This window comes from Gracilinanus agilis, chromosome 3 (assembly GCF_016433145.1).
Source record: "Gracilinanus agilis isolate LMUSP501 chromosome 3, AgileGrace, whole genome shotgun sequence".
NCBI lineage: Eukaryota > Metazoa > Chordata > Mammalia > Didelphimorphia > Didelphidae > Gracilinanus > Gracilinanus agilis.
Window position 1 is genome coordinate 355,825,165 of NC_058132.1, and position 24,505 is coordinate 355,849,669.

The 24,505-nt window shown below is 35.8% G+C and overlaps 1 protein-coding gene across 1 annotated transcript; it reads right to left on the reverse strand.

Moving 5' to 3' along the window:
* Window positions 1-1,647: 1,647 nt before the first annotated feature.
* On the reverse strand, window positions 1,648-18,314 carry ABHD10 (abhydrolase domain containing 10, depalmitoylase). The gene is made up of 5 exons (XM_044666787.1): window positions 18,191-18,314; window positions 12,655-12,838; window positions 5,039-5,150; window positions 4,356-4,493; window positions 1,648-2,493 (listed from the first exon to the last, which is right to left on the reverse strand). The coding sequence occupies exons 1-5, from the start codon at window positions 18,312-18,314 to the stop codon at window positions 2,152-2,154; spliced, it is 900 nt and encodes a 299-aa protein (XP_044522722.1). The 3' UTR covers window positions 1,648-2,151.
* Between the last annotated feature and the right edge of the window lie 6,191 nt (window positions 18,315-24,505).

The following is a 24,505-nucleotide window of genomic DNA, read 5'->3' on the forward strand; positions in this document are numbered from 1 at the left end:
GAGTTTGGTTATGGAAAATGGAATAATGTTCAATGCAGCTGGAAAAGTAAATTGTGGGTAGGTTGTGAAGGACTTTAAAAGCTAAACAATTTATATCTTAGACTGGAGGCCATTGGGAGTCACTAGAGTATGGAGTATGGATAGATCTGCATTTGAGAAAAATCACTAGAGATTATGTGCAGGATGGGCTAGAGTGGGCAGAACCTTGAGACAAGGAGAACAATTAAGAAGTTACTGAAATAATCTAGGCAAGAGATTGAGGACATGAACTCAGGTAATAGCTGTGTAAGTAAAGAAAGGGTTAAATGCAAGAGATGTTGCAGAGGTAGAAATGATATATGAGGTGAGGGACAGCAAATGGACAAGGATAATGCAAAGGTTATGAACCTGGGAGACCTCAATAGAAATGGGAAAGTTTGGAGGAAAGGTGGGTTTGGGATGGGAAAAAAAGAAAAATTGTTTTGGACATTTTAAAATTAAAATTTAATTAAAAAAATTTTAAATGTCTTCAGAATATCTGGTTTGAAATGTCTTGATGATGCAGGACTGAAGCTCAGGGAAGAGGCTGTAGCTGATGGGATATAAAGATCTGGGAATCATGTGGAGAGAGAATTAAATCCTTAGGAGCAATCTCTTTGCTTGATCTTCATTTATAAAATATAATCATATAATCATATAATAATAGCATATATTTCCCAGGATTGTTTTAAGGATCAAATGAAGTATTTGTTAAACACTTAGCAAAGTGCCTGGCACATGACAGATCTTCTCTAAATGCTAGTTATTAATTAGATGAATGTGAAATGTAGTATAGAGAGAAGGTCCAGGACAATCTTGGGGAACACTTGCAGTTATACAAACATAATGGACAATCATTCAGGGCCCTATACTTTCACTAATGAAATCTAAAATAACGTTTTTTCAGCTGCCTTGTGTCCACCTCTACCCCTCTTCCCCACCCCAAATCAATAAATTTGTAGTTACTATGACTTTCTTTCATCCCCACCTCCAAGTATTTCTTACTGAACTCTATATAGAGCTACTCAATCTTCCATGCCTGAGGTAATTTTTTTTAAATCCACAATAAAGACTTGAAAATCTAATCAGGAAAAACATAATCATATATTTATCTCATTTGTCACTGGTTACATGGTGAGACATTTCGTCCACATCACCAAACTGTACCTGTGTACAAGGGAGAAGGGATACAGAGACAAAGAAGAAACTATCTTATTTTCAAAGTTTCTTGTTCATGTGGAAGTGAGCCAGGATTCTTGAAGGCTATATCATTAAAAGGGAAGCTCTGGCAAGTCCTACTGTAAGCCTGAAAATGTCCCACTCCAGTATAGAAACAAATCACTCAAGCTAAATGAGGAAAGATTCAAAGGGTTTGCCATTAAATACTGAACTCTTTTAAGAATTCACAAAAGCACAGAGGGGTTACAATCTGCAACAGTCTAAAAGTATACACATGGATGTGAATTCTTGAAATTTTCAAGTAAGTGTAAATATACTTTTAAAATAAAATGAAATTTATAAACTGCCTATTTCATACTATCATGAAGACACTTGGAATAATTTTCTGAGAACCTTAATTTAAAACATTCTAGAGGATCTTTCAATGATGTATTCTTTATAAAAGCCACAACCTCTTAAATTTTGAATTTTATTATATTCATACTTTTTCAAATTTTAATTCCACTGAACAATTTTGGTGCATTTTGTGAATTTGCAAGTCTGAACATAAAACTATTACAATTAGTTCACAAATCTCCATATTTAATGGTCCTAAGTGAGAAACTAAGCTTTATTTTATAATTCAAGGTAATGAGGCATAACAACACAAACATTTTCTTGGTTAAAAAAAGGTATCAGAAACACTAATGAAAAAAGTCTAGGATGGAAGAGAAAAAGGTTTCCAAAAGCAACCTACACTTTATTCACAATTTCTACCATCTGTGCAAATGTAGCATTGAGAAGATACTCATTCGATATTTATAATATGGAGGGGTAAGAGAAAAAAACTTAAAAGCCCAGTACTTTTCATTTGTCACTCCTTACAGCCTTCCTGATTCATCAGTCTGCCATTTCAATTAAAAATAGGATTTTGGTCGACCACACAATAAAGTGTATACCTGTGCCACTGTGAACTCAAGTTACGGTGGAAAGCTTATCAATTAAATCATCGATGGTGCACACCAGAAGTTTAATGTCCTCCTTCTCCTTCATTCGATGATCACCATTTTTACGGAGGATGACATCTACATCTTTGCTGATCACTCGGTCAGCAACTTGCATGGAAGTATGCCAAGGAATGACATCATCCTTCATGCCATGGAGCAATCTTACAGGGCATTTCACAGGGATAGGGCTGTGTAACAAGCAGTGGAGTTCTGCCTCTTTAATGAAACTGTACTTAAAGAGATAATGTCCATCTTCACTGTATTTCGATGGTATCTTCCATGTACCATTCACTTCTACTTCTTTTTTTGCCTGTTAGGAAAAGTTGGAACATTAACATAAGTACTTAGGTTTAATCCCATAGTTACAAACTACAAAGAATGAGAAAAGAGGAAAAACAACAAAAATATCATTCCTTTAATATTTCAAATTTAAACATTGTTTGGTCGTATCTTAACTTAAGAACAAAATAGAGAGCAGTATGAACTTCAAATCAAATTGCAACTACAGACAGTGAAAAGTTTAGGAAAAAATTTGCTTAATTTCAAAATGCAAATATCACAATATGTAGAGGGAATATAAAGAATTAATAAGACAGAGACCCTACTTTCAAGGAGTTGATAGTTTGGTAGGGGAATAAGGTATGTGACAACAGCTGCAATACAAAATAGGATGGGCCCAAGAGAATTCAGATGAGCAATGCTTCCAAGCTCAGTGCCCTCAGCTACCATCCTAGGAAATGTGGAGATGCAGCCTGGTCACTGGTCCTGCAAATGCCCTGGCCACAACTTCCTAAAGATCCAGAAAGTAAAGTTCTTGCCATCAAAGTCTCTGATATTGTACATGTAATAACAAATTTCTACGTAAGTTTTCTGAAGTTATATGATCCAAATTGTCTCCCCCCTTTTTTCCCTCCCCACTCCCAGAACTGGCAAACAATTCAATCTAGGCTATACTTTTATTATCACACAAGACATTTTTCCAAATTGATTATTTTTATAAGTAAATAATCTTATAAAACCAAAACCCTCAAACATATACCCTAATAAAGTCACACCAGATTTCTTAAGAAATGCTGAAAGGGACCAGTAGAGAAATTTAGAATCAGGGCCTGAGGATGAAGCCAGGGAAGGATAACACTGAAATGGGAGGTAAAATCTGACCAAGAAGAGTTTGGTTTCAAAAAGCCTGTGGTCACAAATGATGTGGCCGATCCAAGTGAACAGAAAATGAGCACTGAGCAGGTACTTTTTTTTAACCCTTATTTTCTGTCTTAATATCAATTCTAAGATAAAAGGGCAGCAATGGCTAGGAAATCAGAATTAAGTGTCTTGTGTGGGGTCACATTGGTAAGAAGATTGAACCCAAATCCTTCCAGCTCTAGACTTGGCACTCTATCTATTGTGCTACCTAGCTGCATCTCTCAATAGGTAATTTATGGTACATGGGCCAGTTATTGAGACCTAAAGAAAATACTGATGACACTACTTTCACCTTTTTTTTCTCTCTCCTATATTTCCATTTTCTTATGCAACAGCAGTATATCTAAGCACAACTGATCCATGGCCTAAAATGAAAGTACTGACACCTGTTGCTTGACAAGGCAGAAATTTTCATTTGCCTGGCTCAGTTGTAAAACTATGTAGGACTCTAATCACAATTTTGTTTTTATTACTGTAGCTTGTAATGCCCACAAACCGTTGTCTTAGAATAAGCTGAGAGGTTTATCAACGTCTATTATTTCAGACAGTTTATCTCTGCCAAAAATTTGGCTAAGTACTAAACCAAATTAACATCATAAAATGTCGAGATAAGAAGTAGAAAAAGGAATCAAATGAATGTTTAAGCAAGAGCAAAGGTGAAATCAAAAGAACAAAAATGGACAGGTGCAAAAGATCACAAAAGAAGTGGATAAAATAAAATAATGTGATGAGTAAGGAGATATACCATGGAAGCAATTTGAAAATGCAACCATGTGTGGCTCAAGACAAAATCTGACAAAAAGGTTTTGAATAAATAAGAAAATAAAATGAAGTGACTGCAACAGCTAAGGGACTATTCACGAGAGAGCAAAAATAAGCAAAACAGGGGCTGGAAAAATGTAGAGAAGTTAGAAAACAGTACATATTCTTAATTAGCATGTTTTTATACACATATATATGTTTTCAACTTACCTCAAAGGAGAGTTGATTAAACTGTGATACCAAGGTATCTGCTGCTGTAGCTATACCAATGAGAGCCACTACCTTTTCGGGGCGTGCAATTGCAGCATGAAGCATTAGCCAACCACCCATGCTAGATCCAACCAGTATCTAGAAATAAAATATTTATTTAAAAAATAAGGTAGTAAAATCCATAAAACATAACACTTTACATGATGATTATCACTGATTTAAAACTATGGATCTCTGATACATTTGGAAAGATGTATAGTTGAAGGATTAACTCTCCAAAAGTGGTTGAAAATCAGCAAGATGGAGTGGGAAGAGTGCTAGAGGCTGCAAAGCCTAGAACCTGCCTCTGAATCTTTCTTTAACATTTATTCCTGTGATCATCACATTTGCAGTTTCACTGAGCCCTAGTTCCCTTATCTGTATCAGAGATAACAATAATAAGTAGTACCTACCTCAAAGGGCTAATGTGAGGCAAAATGAAATACTTTGTAAAACTGAAAAGTACCCTGTAAACATGAGCTATTATTATTATTACATTACATAAAGTTATTGTATGAAAAAAAATTTTAAAGAGAAAAAATACCCAAGTAGCAAAATTTTGCCTATTACCTCTTCCCCTTTTAAAGCAGATAGCAAGAATCTAATTTATTATTTGATGTCAATACTTAATTACATAAAATAACCTGAGGTCCTTCTGCTATGTCATCAATTACAGAGAGAACATCTTTCCTCCATTTCCCCAATGTACATTCTTGGAAATTGCCATCTGAACTTCCACATCCTGCATAATCAAATCTGTAAAATAATAAAATATATAAACAGGATTTTCTGTTAATTTTGATTCCTAAAAACAGAGATCACATTTTCCTCCCCCCCCATACTCTACAATGCAAATACAAAGGGAATCTGTCAGTAATAGACAAAGACACATAACAACTGAGATGTTTAAAAAATAAATTCTGAGCTAAATCAAACAGAACAATACTTAGTACAGTAGAATTTACTTTATCTTTATAATGGCTAAAATCAGGCTTTTTTTTCCCTCCTCAAAATAGGCAAACTAAACAAATCTCCAGTAAAAAATATCAGTGAAATAAATGCTCAGAAATAAAATATAGGGGAAAGGGACAGGGCTTTTTCTCCCACAAACACCTGATAAGATGTTGAGCTTTATAAACCAAGAATATATAAAATGTTCAAGTAGTATTTTTGCATACTCCTTTAATTGCTTAAATGTGTAAAAACCAAACATTCTTAAGATTCCATATCTATTGCAGATCATTCCAATTCCCATACAATGAGGACAAATTAAAATAAAACTTTTGAACACAATTACTTTGAAGATAGAAGGGTTAAGAACTGTTTATTTTTTCAAAAGAAGGGTCACCGTTTTCCTTACTTATGGATTTCTTGTTGACTTCAACTACAAGGGGGTATGCATGTTTCTACCTTCCTAATTAGAACTCAGAAGATAAAACAGAATAGACTCTAGAATCCACTTATTCCTATCTTAGTCTATATACTGTTTTAGTAAAAAAAAAAAGTCACTCATTTATTCATAAGAACAGAAATAAGAATTCTGGCTTACTTGTTCAAATAAGTACAAAGGTCTTGGAGTAGGAAATAAGAATCAAGTTCCAATAAAAGTTAAGCATCAGAAAAAGCAAATATTTTTGCTACTTATAATTTAGAAAATGAGACTACTTAGAATTCCATACAGTAAAGGTTGTATTTAATCTTTTTTGAGGGTCTTCCTCTCCTTCTAGTTCCTTTCCTAAATATAAGTCCTTTCTTTAGTGGCTTCAAACAGTGGAAGTCATTAAGGCTATAGCCAAACTCATCACTTTCTTCTGAAGTCTGTGTTTCTCTAAATTCACCATAACATCAGCTGGAAATTTTAGTCATTTTTTTACTCTCTCTTTCTCTACCTACTCATGGCTAGTTACAGGTTATGTAGATTCTAATCCTAAAATGACCAGAAGTGTGTGAGTTGGGGGGCATGTGGGAAGACAAGGACCCCAAAAAAGGTCACACATTTGTAGTTACTATGCATATTCAATATAAACTAAGGATATGACTTTTCCCATTTATATTTAACAACCCTTGAGGAATAGGCTATTAAATATAAATGGCAGAAGTCATATTCTCTAGGAATCAAAATGCTACCTGGTTTTTCACAGAAGAAAAACAATTGCTTGATCACATGGGTTGATGGGGATATGACTGGGGATGCAGACTCTAAGTGATACCCTAATGCAAATATGAATAATATGGAACTAGGCCTTGATCAATGACAAATGTAAAACCCAGTGGAATTGCTCATTGGCTACAGGAGCGGGATAGGGAGGAGGGGAGGGAAAGAACAAGAATCACGTAACCATGGAAAAATATTCTAAATTAATTAAAGTTTTTCAAATCATAAAAAAATGCTACCTGGTTTTTCCTATCCGGGGTTGTATTTAGAAATAAGTTATTTGATAAATAGAGTTGAAGAAAAACTGATAGGTCTGAGAGAATAATTTATGATTTAACCTATATAATTTTATATGTAAACAACTATAAATTTACATGTAAATTGCTTTCCATACATTCATAAGGTTATGATTAATGGTAAAATATTGGGGCTAAGGGCAAACCAAACTGGGTAAAGTATAAGCCAGATATATTACAACAGCAAGGAACCACCTGATTCCTATTAATTAGGCAGAAAAACTAAAATATGTGTTCACAGTTACGACCAAGTCAAAGAATGTCAAATTATGTTCAATGTCTTATGTTTAAAACATAGCTAAGTACTTTGGATTTCCATCAAAATGTCTGAATTAAGTTTTTGGCCACCTGAAGGGCAATTAATCTAAAAATTTACTTAGGCAAAATTTCTTATCATGCTAGATAACGGAGCTATTTATTAATTACCTTACATTCCTTGAGTTATATAAAATGATTAGGTAGAAGGGAAATGGCCCAAGAAGATGTTTGAACATCAATGAGAAGGCAGCCTAAAATTAAAAAAATTACAGTGGATAATCAAGAGTTTACACTCCCTTGGTAGTATGAACAGGTTTAAGGATATTATTGGCTATTGTCCATTTAGCTACATACACTGTTTTCTAGGATAGTCCATTCCTTTTATGGACCACTTATTGTGAGCAAAATATAATACACTACTTTGAGATGTAGCTAACAGTGCCTACATTGTTTTATAAGTTCATTGGAAGATAATGTCATAATAAATATAATCCGTTTATGCAGATAATAGTAATTTTCTAACTATTTATGCCAAAGATCTTGAAGACTATGCTGGCTAAAGGCCAAGTGGGTCAAGATCATGCTCCTCCACTTAGAAGAACATGCCCTGGGAAGCAAGGTCACAGAGGTCTGATCTGGGTTAGATAGCAATGCAGTTTGGAGGTGATAAAAATTTCCTAGATTCTGCCTGACAATATACAAATGTACAACAGGGGGGTTGAATAATCATGGAACCAATAGAAGATACACACAAACATGAAGACACAAACTATAAGGTCACTAAAATAACTGAAATAGTCAAAGCTAGATTGCTTTAGTAAAGGCTTTACAAAGGAATTCAACCTTACAGTTTTAAAGGATGCTAAGCTTGGTAGAAAGAAAAAAGTATAAGCAAATTCAAAAAATAGGATAATGTCAAGTAACTGGGCTAGGGATCTTGAAATTTGTGATTTGAATCTTTTAATGTATAGTTACGCTGATAGAAGAGGTCTAAGAGTTATGAATAATCTGAATAGCTAACAACTTTTGGCTGCTTTATTATCCAGAATAAGACCTAATTTATCTGGAGTTATAACTGGAGAGTGAAGTATTCCAAATGAATGGATTTTAATAAAAACAAATCAGCCCTTTAACAGAAGAAACCTTTTAATTCATTTTGAGAGAACCCTTTACAAAATATCATTACCTATTTGACCTAGAAAGTAAATTACAATACATCGTGATCTCTTCACCTATTGCAAGAATAATGTTACAGAGACCCCCATGAGAGGTGAAAATTCACGAAGTAGTGGTGTTATATTTACTTTATTATTTATATATATTTTAAGGCTTTATAAATCCTTCCCACTCTCTTATAAACCTTTTCCCACATTCTAATTAACCTTTACCAAACTCTTATAAACACTGAGCATTCAATCAGTGCCCAGGATACAGAACACAGCGCTGTGGCTGGCCTCCTTTCATTCCATCAGCCAATGGTGTGCATGTACAATCTCACAATCTCATGATGGCAAACATGCAAGTGGTAGTGGCATACTGCATTTCTGTTGTGTACGGTATTCATCTTCAAAATCCCACAATATATAAAAAACTCAGAGATACAGAATTCGATATATTTCTTTAAAAAATCCTTGAACAAGTGAAACTGCGATAAGTGAACCATGATATAGCAAGGGACAACTGTAACCATAATTTAGTATTTTTGTGATTACTCAGAATTATTACTGTGTTTAGAGCAAAATAGGGTTTGACTATGCATTAAGCCAAGAATTACTGACTTGCTTTTTTGCAAAAATTCTTGAAAGAGGCAAATGAGCAAAAGCTTTCTCCAGAAGTTCAAATGTAGCAGTGGCATTTTCTGTAGGGCAATGTAACAGAGTTTCTTTGTTACAAAATTAACTACCAAATCAAAGGCCAAGGTAGACCTCTCTGAGGGGCAGGGATTACTTCTTTTCTTCTTTCTTTCTCCCTTTCCTTTCTCTTTTTCTTCCCTTTCTTTCTTTTCCTTCTTAAACCTTCATATATCCTGTACCACGAAAACTGTCTTAAATAAGGTTTGGTGTCTTTCTATTTGTCAATAATTTTCAATACAATACTTCTATGTCTTTATCAGGCATTTCCTGATCATTTAAATCCACTCTTTTAGTCCAATTGTACTGTTTGTTGTTGTGAAACAGAAGACTAGTAGACTTCATTTCAAGAATTTGCACAAGAATGTATTCTGGAGAGTCCTTACTCTAAAGCTTACAAATTATTTTACTTCATTAGAAAACAGTCTACAAACAACACAGAGTCCAATATTTCCTAAGTCCCTTTTTAATGGTGATGTATGAATTCCAGGTACAAACAGTAAAATTGCATTTTTAACATTAATAACGAGATTGATTTACAGGTCTTATGTGGTAGACCAACTTTCCCATGAAATATTCCAAATGACATTTCACATTGTTAACACATTGGTTAATAGGCTGACCCAATGAGGTAACCCATTGGTTGGAGGGATGCTAACTATTAGTGCAATCTCTCTATAATTTTTAAAACAACTTTGCTAATAACCTCATGTATAATGGCTCTGAAGTATTCTTTCACCAAAAAATGATGGAACCAATCAGGGAAAAAAAAATGAGTCTTATCCATGTGTAGACTTGTATTCTTTAAGAGGCAACTATGACATCTCTGAAAGCTTTTTGGACACTCTTGAAGCACCAAAGAATTTGTTTTATTGGACTCTATACCATAGAACATATAAGGATAGTTCCAATCCACCTTATTCTGTGTAAATGTGGGGACAACTGACAAGAACCTGCTAGAACTGATTTTAGCGAGGACTGAAAAATTAGCCATTTTCAATATTACATTAAAACTATTTTGGGGGCAGCTAGGTGGCTCAGTGGAGAGGGAGTCAGGCCTAAAGACAGGAGTTTCTGGGTTCAAATTTGGCCTCAAGAGACTTCCTAGCTGTGTGATGGGTCAAGTCACCCAACCTTCATTGCCTAACTCTTACCACTCTTCTGCCTGGAAACTTATACACAGTAGTGATTCTAAGATGGAAGATAAAAGTTTTAAAAAATAAAAAAAGTTTTCTGGTTGTTTTTAATGATTTTAGTGTGGTGTAGTGGAAAGAGAAATGGGTTTGGACTGAAATTCTAGTTAACTTGGCCTGTGGCAAGTTCTTAATTTCGCTAGATTGTTTCCTCAGCAGTAAAATGAAAGGGGGGGGGGTCACCCTAATAAGGTTTCTTCCAGCCCTAAATCAAAACCTACATCTAACATTCTAACACTTAACAAACCACAGTTACACATCAGAAAATATAAATCATCAATCAACTACATGTCCTTTATGAAAATGTGCTTTTACAATAAAAACAAACAACAACAACAACAAAAAACTTCTCAGAAAGTCCCATTAAGTGTAGGACATTAAGTGATAAGTTCATAATAGCCTAGACATAGGGGACCTTCTGATCTTTTTATCGAGAGACACTAAGATTAAAAAAAAAAACCCTTTAACTACATTTGTGTTCTTACTATGTTCAAATCATATGCAAAGAGATTAGATTAGGCATCCTTTCTTGATCTCCATTCGACATTTTAAAATGGCTTCTGCATGCAAGGCAATATTGCTAGTCAAGGGGATACAAAGCTGTTTTACAAAAATTCACAACTCTGAGAAGTTCATATACTACTAGTCACATAATCAAACAAGGAACATTTTATTGAGTGCTTACTATACTGTGTATTGGTTGTAAGGCAGAAGAGTGGTAAGGACTAGGCAATGAGGGGTTAAGTGACTTGCCCAGGGTCACACAGCTAGGAAGTATCTGAGGCCACATTTGAACCCGGGACCTCCTGTCTCTAGGTCTGACTCTCAATCCATTGAACCATTCAGCTCCCGCCCCCCTCACACACACCCCTTTTGCTTTTAATGAGAAGTTTGCCATTTACATCAAGAGGGAGGGGTATGACAATTCAACAATACATCTAAGTCTTACTAAACCTAGAATCTCATGAAGCAAAGTGAAATACTCAGAATCAGAAGAATCTATGCAATGTATCTGAAAAGATCCCTAAAAGGAAGCTAAGCCTCTGAGAAATATAAAGATCAATAATGGTTCCAGAAGACAGAGTGGTACATTCTTCCTTTCTTTTAGCAGAGAACGTGGAGAGGCAGCACTGTTCAAGTGGTACAAAGTCAATATACTAAGGGGTTTTGCTTACTTGTTGGGAGGCTGGGAGGAGGGAGGAGATGACTCCCAGGCATGATTCTGATATAAAAATATATGAGGTAGAATACTGAATCTAAGAGGTAGAAGAGACTTTCCTGATCATTCAGTATATCCAACTTCCCTTCTCCTCATTTTAGAGTTGTGGGAGTTGAGGCCCAGAAAGGTTATATAATTTGCCAGAGGTCACACAATTAGCTGGTGGTAGGGTTATATATAAAAGCGCACGTATCTCCCCAAACCAATGCTCTTCCTTTTATAACTCCTTCAGAACTCCTCTTGTGGTACTTGTTCACATATTATATATACGCAGTTTATATAAAGAGCAACCTTTGTAGCCTGATTTCAATTTACAGGAATATATTTTATCATATCACATTTTTTGAGTTGGAAAGGGCCTCAGATATCTATTACATATATGCTATTTACATATCTGTGGTTATGTGTGTCAGATAATGTGTAATTACATTTTCAAAAATGTTTATGTGAATGCTAGCTAAATTTATAAGAAATTTTTGGCATAGTAAATTTTGAATTATCTCTTTAATTTGGAAACAAATCTGATGCCAATACAATAACTAAATTACTTATCTAAGAGTACCACTTTTTTAGTGCTCACTAAATGTAACTATTCTTTCTTACTGTGACCTCATCCATTCTCCTGTTTCATTACTACTCTTACATAGATGAATCAGATCTTTATTTTCTGTTAACCTCTCTCCTCAGCTCTCTAGTTCTATATTTCTAACTATTTACATCTAAATTGTACCACAGGCATTTAAATGCAACATGTTCAAAGCTTAAGTATACAGAATATCACCACCATTTTCCCAATCACTCAGGTTTGTCAGCTCAGGCACTGTTTCCCACTCCCATACATATATTTTCCCAAAACATAGCCAGGTCCTCCAAAATGGCAGGAATTTGATATTTTTTTTGCCTTTGTTTTCCCAATATTTAACCATGTGTCCCACATAGTAGGTACCTAAAAAGTTGACAGTCTTCCAATTTTACCTAAATCTCCTAAATCTTCTTTATAAAAGAATTATAAATGTTTCAGAGAAACCTGGGGAGACTTTTATGAATTGATACAAAGTGAAGGGTATAGAACTAGGAGAACATTTGTACAATAACAATAATATTGTAAAAATAACCAACTTTGAAAGACTTAGAAACTCTCATCAAGATTAAAATTACTGCAAAATCAACATATTCTAAATTCACAATATGTAAGTAATACTATTATGATAATAACCATATAAAAAGACTGGCTAAGTTATAACCAAATAGCCATCACTATTCTGTTTTCTCTCTGAAATGTTTCCTACCTTATATAGGAATGACCTAGAGATTTGCAAAACTCTTCAACTGCCACTGCTTTTGTTCCATTCATAGTAGAAAGATAGCCTGGGATGAAAATAACACCTGGGGTTTTGCCTTTTAGCCTCTTATAAGCCAGATTTGGAAGGTCTGGTCGATTAAGAAAAGAAAGAGTTGTCTTCCGCCTAAAAACTAAAAACAAAAACTTTGAAATATCTTCCTTTACCATACTTATAAACATTTTATTATAAAAACCTCAAATCATTTCAAAATTGACGAACAACTCCTATTTAGTGTTACATATTCCATGAAAACATCAAATAGTTTATTTGATTAAAGAATCACAACAAATGAGGATAATGAGAACTACATGTGAAGTCAGATACAGGCTCTAAATATGAATCTACATAATTTATATTATATCTGCTCATTAAGGGGAAATCAATTAAATACTACTGACCAAAGTTATGCATTAATCAGACAACACTATGTAAAATGCATTACACTGGATAGACCAAGAAAGTACAACAGTCCAGATGAAAGGCAACGATGGCCTGAGCTTAATGGTGGCCAACCAAACTTGAGTGTGAAATTTGTTGTTCCAAGTCAACAGGACTTGACAACTGATAGGATGTAAGGAGTATAGAAAAGAGGAAAACCAAGGATAATATTAAATTTCAAGCGCAAGTAATCATAAGACTATTAACAGGAAAAGGGAAAGAAGAAAATTTAGGAAAGAAATTATTTCAGTTTGAGCTATTAGGACATACTGGTAGAAATCTTAGGATCAAAGATCAAGAGAGTGGGAAGGGCACTTAGCTATTATCCAGTTCCATTTCCACATTTTACAGATGAGGGAACTGAGGACCAGAGAAGTTAAAAGACTTATCTAAGGTCACAAAAGTAGTGAGCATCAGAGGTGAGTTCTGAACCCAAATACTGTGACTCCAAGTTCAGAGGTCTTTCTCTGACATCACAGTAGTAACTGGAAATGTGATTATGAACCTCAGGAGAAATGCCAAGACTAGAAACAAAGATTTGGAAATTAACACCACTGTCAGCTTTAAGAACATGGCTGATGTTTTCTGTTTCTTTTCTGTTCTTCCATGCTATTTAATTCAATATTTAGACACAGAAGAATGCTCTTTGAATAATTTCTCTGGCAAGATTAAAAAAGTCTCTGATTTACCAATACTGGTTATAAACAGGTAATCTTTTTATATATTAAAGAATTCCTTTTGTACCATTCACAAAGTTAAAAAAAAGATTTGCACAATCCATTCAATACAACAAACATTTATTAAGTGTTTTTACTATAGGCAAGATATGTGTTTTTTATTTTTTAATTATTTTTTATTAAAAAAATTTTTTTAAACTCTTACCTTCTGTCTTAGAATCAATAGTGTGTATTGATTCTAAGGCAGAAGAGGGGTAAGGGCTAGGCAATGGGGGTTAAGTGACTTGCCCAGGGTCACACAGCTAGGAAGTGTCTAAGGTCAGATTTGAGCCTAGGACCTCCTGTCTCTAGACCTGGCTCTCAATCCACTGGGCCACCAAGCTGCCCCCAAGATATGTAACTCTTAGGCAACACAAAGTCAAAGAATTAAAAACTTATCTACACTTTATCACAAGGAGGTTACAGTCTTCTTAAAGGAAACAGAACATGTATACAAGTGAATATAAAGTAATACAAAATAATTTTAGGAGGAAAAAAGTGATAACAACTAGAGAGATTAAAAAAGGTCTCTAACACCTAAGCTGCACTGTATCCATAAACTAGAGATTCTTCAAGGTGGAGATGAGGAAGTATGCATTGCAGACACAGGTACCAATTCATCATTTTTTTTTTTTTGGGAAAACCATTTCAAACAAATGACATGTTTTGGTTGCTAAAATGTCAAAGGATAGCACTTCTAAACTTCTATAGCTAAACAAAATATAGACAGATAACAATAGGAAGGTTTAAAAAAGTCATCTAACATATCCAAGAGTTGACTTAATATAAAAAAGAATTAAAGATAAAAATATTTTTTACAATTCTTACAATAATAATTTAGCCTACTAAATGTTATATAATGGACAAAAGGAGTCCCCCTCACTTTAGTTCTTCAAATAAAGGCTGAGTAACTATGTGTTGAGTATGTGGCAGAAGGAAACTCTTCTTTAGATATGAATTGCATTCAGTGCCATCTGAAAATCTTTCCAAGTCTGAAATTCTGCAAAAAAATTTTTTTGTTGTAAATCAACTAAACCAAATTATCTCTGTAATACATTTGAATGCAACATTAAATAATCAATTTTAGGTAAAATAAAAATAAATCTTTATGTTAATGTAAATATTTGAGTATAGGATTGCTATATCTTTATTTTTTCTCCTCAATAATGGGTTAACACTAAAACCTTTCTAAAACTTTTAGAGTTAAATATCAATATGGTCTTATTTCTTAAAATTAGGTATAGCTATCACCACTTTAAAGATAAGGAAACTCACTTGTTTTAAAGTTAAAAGTAAGTGACAAGAGCTAGTACTAAAATTCAGGTCTCCTAACTCCAAGCTGAATGCTTATCTCACTATACTGCAAGGAAAAAACTCAACAACTTTCAACAAATCCTATTTGTTTACTGAGTAGAATAGTCAACATGATAATGCAGATTCCCTGCATGACTAAATAATGATTTGGACTGGAAGTTCTTCAACATCTTCCTGACAAGGGCTCTTCTGGCAGTCTGATGAAGCCTATGGGGCCCTTCTTAGTATATTCTTTTTAAATGCATAACATAAAGGAAATCAACTGTATTGAAATACTATAATATTAAGGAAAAAAGAAAAATATGTTCATAGACTCTAGGTAAAGAATCCCTGATTTAGAAGAACAATGTTGGTACTATCAAATTGTTATATAAAGATACACAGTCCCCAATGAATGCTGTATACACAATTGCTAGTGGGGTTTCAAAAAAAAGTATAAATGCCTCCGTGGCAGAAACTGAATTAGTTAGAAAGATAAGACATTTAAGGAGTAAAAAGGAAAAGAACAATAGAAGATGACATATAAGTACCAAATGAATACTGCATATAAGAGAAATGTTAAAGGAGTTCTGAAGCATGGAAGACCAATATGAGCTGGTAAGGCTTTGAGGAAATTCTCGGATTTGATTTAAGCCTTGAAGGACTTATATAGATGGAAAAAGAGAAAGCAAAAGTTAGAATTAAAGCATAAGTCAAGGCAAATAGAAATGTGCAACATATGTTAAAAGATGTCTACAGTTACCTCTAAAACAGTGATTCCCAAAGTGGGCACCACCGCCCCCTGGTGGGTGCTGCAGCGATCCAGGGGAGTGGTGATGGCCACACATTTTTTGTATTATATTCTATTCTGAGTTCAATAAATAGTTTCATAATTTCCAGGGGGTGCTAAGTAATATTTTTTCCGGAAAGGGGGTGGAAGACCAAAAAAGTTTGGGAACCACTGCTCTAAAAGAATATTTAAATAATCAAATAACTCAAAGCATTCAATTGGCAGAAGAATATTCCACAGTAGGAAGGAATAATAATAGCTAATACTTGTATGGCAGTGATGGCAAAGCTTTTACTGATGGAGAGCCAGGCCTATCCCCCATCCCACCCCTCCCAGACCAAGTGCCATGTCCACCGCCCCAGATAGTAGGCCGTGCCCCTCCTTCACCACTGAGTGTTGGGGGTGTCCTGCCCCTCCCTTACCCTACATAGAGAAGTGAGAAAGTGCTCCCATTGAACTGTTGTGTAGAGGGATGGGTGAAATGAGGAATGTCCTCAGAGTATAGAATGGAAAGGGGAGTGGTCCAAGCACTCTGCTCCCTTCCAGCTCTGCCACCTGTGTGCTCCCATTGGGCTGCTGGGGAGAGGAGCAGGTAAAGTGAAACAATGTCTTCAGCCATGATGGAGAGCGGGAAGGGAGTAGCTCTGCCTGAGTCCCTCTGCCAATGCCCACAAAGAGCACTCTGTGTGTCATCTTTGGCACTCGTGCCATAGGTTCGCCGTCACTATTGTATGGCATCTTAAAGTTTGTAAAACATTTTTATATATTGTCCTATTTGGGGGAGTGAGATTGGAATTATGAATTGGTTGTGGGTAATGTACAAAATAAGTAAGTTGAAAGCAATTTGACACATAAATAAAATTAAATATTTGAAGAAATAATCTCAAACAACCAAAGTTAGGGACACTAGATTGGGTGTCAATGTACCCAGGTTCCAATCTCCATTTTGCCACTGACTTGACCTGACCTGAAGCAAATGTCTTTAAGCCTCAGTTCTCCATGTATAAAATGAGGAGGATCTCACAGGTCATTTCTAGGTCTAGCGTTATGATTCTATGAATTCCTCTCTCTCTCAATGTTTCTAAAAGTATTATGATTTTGAGCTCAAATTCCCAATATCTTTGGGTTCATTTTAGAATTTCTATTCGTAGATTCAAAGGATTTGTAGTTAATAGGATCCTCACTCAGAGGACTAATCTCTCCTCACTCACTCTAGCCTTCTATATACTACATTCAATTCAACAATTCAACTGTTGTGCAAAATAAGGCACAAGACACTATGCACAAAGCTCTAGGAATACAAAGACAAAACAGAAAATGGTCCTTTTCCTCAAACTGGAGCATTTTGAGGTTTTTTGTTTTTTTTTTTTAAACCCTTAACTTCTGTGTATTGACTTATAGGTGGAAGAGTATTAAGGGTAGGCAACAGGGGTCAAGTGACTTGCCCAGGGTCACACAGCTGGGAAGTGTCTGAGGCAGGATTTGAACCTAGGACCTCCTGTCTCTAGGCCTGGCTCTCAATCCACTGAACTACCCAGCTGCCCTCATTTTGAGGTTCTTTTGAGGAAAAGAAGCCCCTATTTAGATGATATCATCTAAATAGGGGGTTCTTAAACTCCTGGAGTAGTCTAGTGAAATCTATTGGCCCTCTTTCAGAATGTTTTTTAAATGCATAATATAAAACATGAAGGACTAGGCAAGAAACCAATTATGTTGAAATAATTCTTAAAAAAATATTTAAGTCAAATACACAGACACCTAGAACCCAGGTTATGAACTGGTGTTAACAGCCCAAGATCAAACTCAACTCAAATCACCTGCATGCAGTACATTAGGAAAAGTCCTTAACAATTTAAAAACAAAATACATGAAACAAGTGGTTCCCAAAATAACCTGACCATTGCACAGGCCATTTTTCCTCCCCTACTCCCCACCCTAGCTTAAGTCAGATTTGAGGGGGAAAAAATTGCTGAATATTATGGTGCTGAAAATTGTGTGGGTGAATATGAAAAGGTGCTGGGATTTAAAGCTGAAAAGGACTCTAAGGATAGACCCTAGAGAAGAGGAGGGAGAGGCAGACAGCACCAGCAGCAGAAAAGAGCCCCGCCCCTCCTTAAGGGGAGGACAGAATGGGATAGTAGGAGGGGGAAGGGGGAAGGGCATTGATCTAGAGGCAGGAGAGGAGGCCCAGGGGCGGGTCAGGCCCTGGAGGAGCGTAGAGGCTTTCGCTCCTCCGGACACTGACCTGGGATCCTCCGTGGCGATCTCTCGATCCTTCGGGAGGAGAGCATCGCGGCGGGCTTGAAGGAGATGGAGGCCCAGGCCCAACTCTTTCTCCGCACCGACACTAGCAACCCGCTTCCCGCCATCTTCCCGGCACCCCGCCCCCTGCCCCTCCTCTCCGCGCCTGCGCCCTTTGATCCCAGACCAGAGGGGGCCCTTTGGAGTTTGCTCATGCCCCGCCCCTTGAGCTCACCTCCCTGCCCGTAGAGGAGCGCTCCGCCCAGCCTCCGCCCCTCCCCCGTCCCTCTCGAAACTGATTAGAGAGAGAGGAGACCTAACGTACCTTTGCTGTATGACTGAGCTCCCTCTCCTGGGTGATCCCGAAGAAATCCCGGGCGTAGTTCCTTACCATTTTGGGAGAGAAGCATAAATGTGTCTTGGTGTGTGTCAGTGTCTATTTGTGCCTGTGTATGTAAAAGGAGAGTCATGCCTAGAACATTGTGTGTGCGCGCGTGCGTGTGTGTATGAAAGGGGAAGCATGCATGGAAGATCACGTGCCTGTGGGTCTGTGTATGTGAGAAGGAAAGCATGTGTAGAACATTGTATCTTTGTATCTGAATGTATGTGTATTTGCTCTTTCTGTGTCAGCGTCTCTGCGTGTATATGTATCTCCTTTTCTGTCTCTAGTATGTGTTTGTTTATGCAGGGGAGAGGGGATAACTGAACTGGGGCGCAGAACAAGAGGGCTTGAAATGCAAAGCTAAGAAGTCTGGGCGGTATGTTATTGGCAGTGGGTAGGGCATTGAGCTACTCTTGGGTTTTTGAGTAGGCAGAGGCAAATCTTTAGGAAGATGCATTTAGCAATTCCCAAATTAACTCTCCCAAACCTTTTCTTATTTCCTCAAACTTCTAACTCTTCTACTTTTATCTCAGCAAATGACCTGGTTTCCAACTCTACAGATAAGATTGGGTCATTTAATTGTGAGCCTCCCCCATGAGGTTAAACTTCTCCCTCTTCCTCTCTTGTTCTTTTCTTCTTCCCTTTGTTCTCCAGGAATAAGGTGATTCTTCTCCTTATTCAGAATAACTCCCGCAAATTTATGCTCTTCTTTTTTAAATCCTTTTAAATTTATCTTTCCCCCCCAGATACAATTTTTAATAATTGTTTTCTGACATTTTGTGATCCATGATCTCTTCTTCCTTCCCTTCCCCATTGCAGAGACTGCAGGTAATTAAAAAAAATCATGAAAGAAATAAAGTGAAAAATGGTATTTTTAAATCTTCTTTCAGACTCTATCAGTTCCTTTCATGGTGGTGGGTAGCCTTTTTGTGCTGATTTTCTTGGAGTTGTGTGGTTGATAATAGTTAAGATACTCACAGTTGATTATTGTACATTATTGCTGTTACTATGTATAATGCTCTCTTGGTTTTTTTCATTTTATTTTGTATCACTCCATAAGTCATCCCAGGATTTTTTGTGATCACCCTGTTTGTCATTTCTTATAGCACATTAGTATTCAATTAGAGTCATATACCACAGCTTGTTCAGCCATTCCCCGATTGATGGGTATTTCTTCACTTTTGAATTTTTTTGCTACCACAAAAAAGAACTTTTGTACAAATAGATCTTTCCCCCCTAACTTTGATCTCTTTGGGTTACAGATGTAGTGGTGGAGTTGCTGGGTCAAAGTTCCCTTATTTTTACCCCATCATTGCATCTCTGACATTTGATAATGCAAAATGGCTAGTAGATCCTTAATAAACGCTTTGCTTAATTTTTGCTTTTAAAAAAAATTGCACAGCACTGATGTCTTAGCAATGCAATGATTTAAAAATGCAAATATCCACTTTTAAATTCTCTGTACCTAACACAAGTCAAAAAGAGAATACTTATTAATAACAAGAACCTCTAGATTCTCCTGGTTTGGGGATGGCATTGTTCTGATTTCATGGAATCCTGGCACACTCCAGAACCCAAGTTATCATTCCTTTTCAAAGGCAGTCATTTGAAAAAGCTCAGTCTAGTCATAGATACTAGAAAAATAAAGTGCATGAAAAAAGGTATTTTGCCAAATGCAATTGGAGGGAAACCCCATTGAATCAGTCCTTATTATACATATAAGTAGATATATGGTATGAGAGTTTTCCTAGAGTCAGCTTTCTGTGTATAGTCAGGCTATCTAGTTGTGAGAGTTAAAATCAGCATTATTATTAATTTTTTAAACCCTTACCTTCCATCTTGGAGTCAATATTGTGAATTGGCTCCAAGGCAGAAGAGTGGTAAGGGTGGGCAATGGGGGTCAAGTGACTTGCCCAGGGTCACACAGTTGGGAAGTGGCTGAGGCCAGATTTGAACCTAGGACCTCCCGTCTCTAGGCCTGACTCTCACTCCACTGAGCTACCCAGCTTCCCCCCACCCTTATTAATTTTTAAAAAAGATATAATGTGCAATGGAAACAACCCAAAGTACTTATATGAGTAATTAGCAATTAAAAATGGGAAATAGCAGAAATTATATTAGCACTGATTGTAACACTGTTCAGAATTTTAACCAGCATAAAATAATTTCTACAAGGAGACCAAAGGATCCTAGAAAAATGCTTTTCTCCACAAACCAAGTGGAAAGTAAGCACTATGGGGCTGCCATAGGCATTACCAGATTAAGAATATGAACTTGTTTGTAAAATCTTATGAAGAAGGATGAAGTATAATGTGAAATACTTTCTCATAAAGCAGAGGGTAAAACCACTTTAAAGATATCGTGAAAATAGAAGGACTCTGAAAAGGAAAAATGGAAAAGATTTGAAAAAAATATTTAAATGAATTTTTTTGTGTGTGTCAGTAACAGTGGAACCTCATCACAGTCAGGCATATGCTTGTAGAGGAGTTGAGTAGAGAGTAGAGGAGTAGAGAAATGACATTAACCTGGAAAGGAGGGGAAAAAACAGCTTGATTGGATCATGCCTGCTTATAGATATATTTCAAAAGTGACATAATTGTGAGGGTGTTGCAGAACCTGTATCTGAAGGGAGGGAAGATTTCAAAGGAGTAGAAAAAATCTTGGACCTTATTAATACCATAAAAGGCAATTGAGAGAACATCAATTGCTACCAACTTGTATTCATGTTTTCTCAGCAATACAAAATCTTTGATAATTATCACAAAGGTATCTTCCATGAGGATATTGATAGGGAACAAGCAGGCTTTCTCAATAGTAAATAATGAACCACATCTTTGCCATTTTATGATTAATGCAATGATGTAGAAAATGTAGAATCAATTATTTTTTAAAAATGATTTAATAGAACAAAACTGATTTACTGTTGCTTTTACAACAAGGTGACTCCCAGGTACACATTAAAATCATACAGGATTCTTTGAAAGATAGACTAGAAATAATTCCTTATTACATGATGAACATAGACATAAGTATTATATGGAAACACATGTACAACATATATCATATTTCCTGCCATCTTTGGGATGGAAGTGGGATGGGAGAGGAGAGAACAGATTAAAAAATGTCAGAAAATGATCATTGCTTAATAAATTATTAATTATTATGAAATTATTTAATTGATAAATTAAGTGAATTATTTGTAAATTTTTTATATTTTATATTTACATACAATAAATATATATATGTTATAAAATTGATTAATTAAAAAAGAAAAAACCCTTCGTAGAAAGATCTATATATTTGGCCAGAGGAATTCACTGGAGAAGATCCAGCATGGAGTTTAAATTGAAAAAGTATTCCTTATGTTTATGGAAGGTAAGGTCCTCTAGCTGCTTCTGTTTATAGGTGACATTTTACTGATAGCATTAAGGCCTGGAATGCTGAAAAACCTTATGAAAGGAACTACTCAAAGCAAATTTGCCTGAGTATCTTCAAAGGAAAGACTTAGTGGGTGAAAAATGGCTATTGTCTAGAATAACTTAAATTTGGACACAGAACCTATTGGCAAGGAGACAGACAGTATAGATGGACAATTAATTAATTGAATAGGGGGAGAGCAGACTGGACTCATTTTTGGAAATTATGAACCTCCTTTAATTATCCTAATTAATTATCTATAAAAGCAAAGACCCATATTTTTAATTCCAATTTTCCTTAACTTTACCATTTGATAGAACACGGCATACAGGAGCCTTCAAAGATTTAAAAATTGTCACAGAAGGCAAGAAAGTGATATGGGTTTGAGCAGCCTGTAACATATAATCAAGAGAGAACTCCTAAGAATAGGTGTGAAAAATAGTTATTAAGGAATTATGATAGAAAAAATTAGATGAACTGCTCTTGGGTCAAGGGCAAGAAATAACAAGTAGACAACCAGAATGCTCCATTAGTACCTACAAAATATCAGACAAAAGCAAAGAAGGGTTTTGGAATGTTTGGAATAGTACAGGTTGGATAATAATAGTTGTCCTGCATTTTTCATGGTTGGAAGGAACCCCTGAATCAGTGAGATAAAAGATGTGCTCTCATATACAAGTAGGTATGTTTATGGGTGTGGCTATAGAAATACAGATAGCGACATCAAAAAAATCTTCCTTTCATCTGTCCATACCATGATAGCTATCATCCTAGTTTTTCATGGCTAAACTCAAAAAGGTGATTTATAATTGGTGCCTCCATTTCTTTTCCTCTTATTCTCTTAACTCTCTGCAGTCCAATGTCATTATTCAGCTGAAACTGCTCCTGTCATTATCTCATCTGTACACAGCTATCTGTATGTTATCTCCCATAGACTATTTCTGCCTTTCATTGTATTCCTAACACATAGCACAATGCCTGACACATAGAAGGCATTGCTACAAAATTGTATTCCTGTTCTCCCATCTACAAAATCTTCAATAGTTATCTTAAAGGCATTTTCAATGAGGATAAATACTTGTTAGTTTGATTATATACATGTAGATCTTAAAACACGTATTGAACATAAATGATGGTTCGACCCAGAATTAAATAGGGGTGAAAGAGTACATTACATTTGGGAAAACAGACATTCAAGAATTCCAAGCTTCTTCTTGCTTTCAAAGCCCATCTTTTAAATGCTAGCATCATCCTAATAATGCCTATAAATATCTAGAAATAAATGTGATTTCTGAAAAATCAAAATTGCAAGTGAGCAAAGGGAATATTTAAAGATATAGGTAAGTTTAAGTAGACCATACCATACAATATTTTCCAGTGATGGCCTGGAGATTAATTGTTAATTGCAAAAAAATGAAGTTTAAAGAAAACGAGCTTGACATGGCAACATGGAGGGATTTGGATGGTCCAGGGGGCATCTGTGGAATATTGAAACACCTCGTTAAAGGCTGAAAATGAATTGGGTGTGTTCTTGATGGATGATTTGCAGAAGGTCATGGAAAAGAATCACATGGGATTAGAAGGCACAGAGAAGTAGGAATTTGCATCGTTGAAGGTAATAGCCAAGACTGAAATTATAGATCCATTTAGGTATTGCAATAATCAACTTAGAGGCTCCACCTGCTGGTAAATATTTCACTTTCCAGCTTAGATTTAATTGACCAAAAGCCATTGTATAGTTTGATGCTCTTCTTATACAGAAGCAAAATTAAAAGCTAGCTCCCCTTTCATTCCCTGTGGCCATTTATTCATTTTTGTTTCTCCTAAGGAAAATAGGATATAGATTTAGAGGCAGGAGGGCCCTTGGAAGCCAAATAGCCCAGTCCCTTCATTTTACAGTTGAGGAACAGAGCCCCAGCAGTAAGTGACAAATTCAAGAATTGAACCAAGGTCTTCTAAGTAAATGCAATGCTCTTTTTACCTTGCTGCTTTTGGGACCTAGATTGCATAGGGAAACTCTCTGGTTTGCATGGAATTGAAAGAATTTGATTCCATTATTAAAAGTGTTAGGTGTCTTAGGAAAGAGTTGTGGCATGATCCTGGGAACAAGAATAGATCTCTTCTTTGTAACTCAACTATTTATTTACCCAAGCAGTGCTATTTAAGATTTCTGTTACTTCCTCATCCCCAGAAGTTTCTATGAGGTCGAAAGTAATTTTGGAAAGCCTAACAGTATTTATTCTGATGGAAACAAATCAAATACTGCTCAGAATTCCATTTTCAAGGATAAGTGGTACAGTTAAGATATACCTAAATTCAAGAACTTGAATCATGCTCATTATAGGACAGGAGTGGGGTATCCTTTAGCCATAGCTCCAAATTTAACATTTTAAAGTAATATTGGTATTGCAGTTTACACTTCCCTTGTGGATATTTTGTGAAGTGGGTTTTGGGGTGGGACTTAGCACCCCCAGAAATCACTCTAATGAACAAACAGGAGACTTAGATAAGATGGAAGTG

Coding starts and splice junctions, on each gene's coding strand:
- ABHD10 (XM_044666787.1), bottom strand. CDS start 18,314: ATGGCGGGAAGCGGGTTGCTAGTGTCGGTGCGGAGAAAGAGTTGGGCC. Junction 5,151..12,654: donor CTAGGTCATTCCTATATAAG/GTAGGAAACATT, acceptor ATTATTTTACAG/ATTTGATTATGCAGGATGTG. Junction 2,494..4,355: donor TTAATCAACTCTCCTTTGAG/GTAAGTTGAAAA, acceptor TTTTCCTAACAG/GCAAAAAAAGAAGTAGAAGT.